A 686-nucleotide genomic window follows, 5' to 3' on the forward strand; every position below is an offset into this window, starting at 1 on the left:
TGCTACGTCTGGGCGAGTGGTCTTCACGCGCCTACATGGACTGACCCGACCCGTGATTGTTTCCGCGGCTGGGCTCCTTTGCTTCGTCTCGCGGGTCCGAGCTGCGTCTCCGTTTGCTTGGAGTGGTGGTGGTACGAGATCATGATCGTTCTCTGCGGTTTGCTCGTGAATCCAAGATCGACGGTGGCTGCTATGGGCGTTTTGATCCAGACGACATCGTTTCTTTACGTTTTCCCGTCTTCTCTCAGCTTCGCTGTGTCCACTAGGGTAGGTAACGAGCTTGGAGCGAACCGTCCCAGGACGGNTGTGTCCACTAGGGTAGGTAACGAGCTTGGAGCGAACCGTCCCAAGACGGCGAAGCTATCGGCCATGGTGTCTATCGTTTTCGCGGCTGTTACGGGGATCACTGCTGCGGCGTTTGCTTACTCCGTTAGAAATGCTTGGGGGAGGATATTCACCGGAGACGAAGAGATTCTCCGGCTAACAGCGGCGGCGTTACCGATATTGGGTTTATGCGAGATCGGAAACTGTCCACAGACGGTGGGATGCGGCGTAGTGAGAGGAACAGCACGGCCGTCAACGGCGGCGAACGTGAACCTCGGAGCGTTTTATCTGGTGGGCATGCCGGTGGCTGTTGGTCTCGGGTTTTGGGCCGGAATTGGGTTTAATGGGCTTTGGTTAGGACT

The 686-nt window shown here is 56.8% G+C and overlaps 1 protein-coding gene across 1 annotated transcript; it reads left to right on the forward strand.

The window, feature by feature from the left end:
• Window positions 1–3: 3 nt before the first annotated feature.
• On the forward strand, window positions 4–681 carry LOC104774621 (protein DETOXIFICATION 51-like; the record flags this gene model as incomplete). Its single annotated transcript, XM_010499158.2, has 2 exons — window positions 4–271; window positions 323–681. Coding segments are annotated over 2 exons (627 nt in total), but the record flags the coding sequence as incomplete, so codon positions are not given.
• Between the last annotated feature and the right edge of the window lie 5 nt (window positions 682–686).

The sequence above is a fragment of the Camelina sativa genome, unplaced genomic scaffold (genome assembly GCF_000633955.1).
Source record: "Camelina sativa cultivar DH55 unplaced genomic scaffold, Cs unpScaffold04109, whole genome shotgun sequence".
Taxonomy (NCBI): Eukaryota; Viridiplantae; Streptophyta; class Magnoliopsida; order Brassicales; family Brassicaceae; genus Camelina; species Camelina sativa.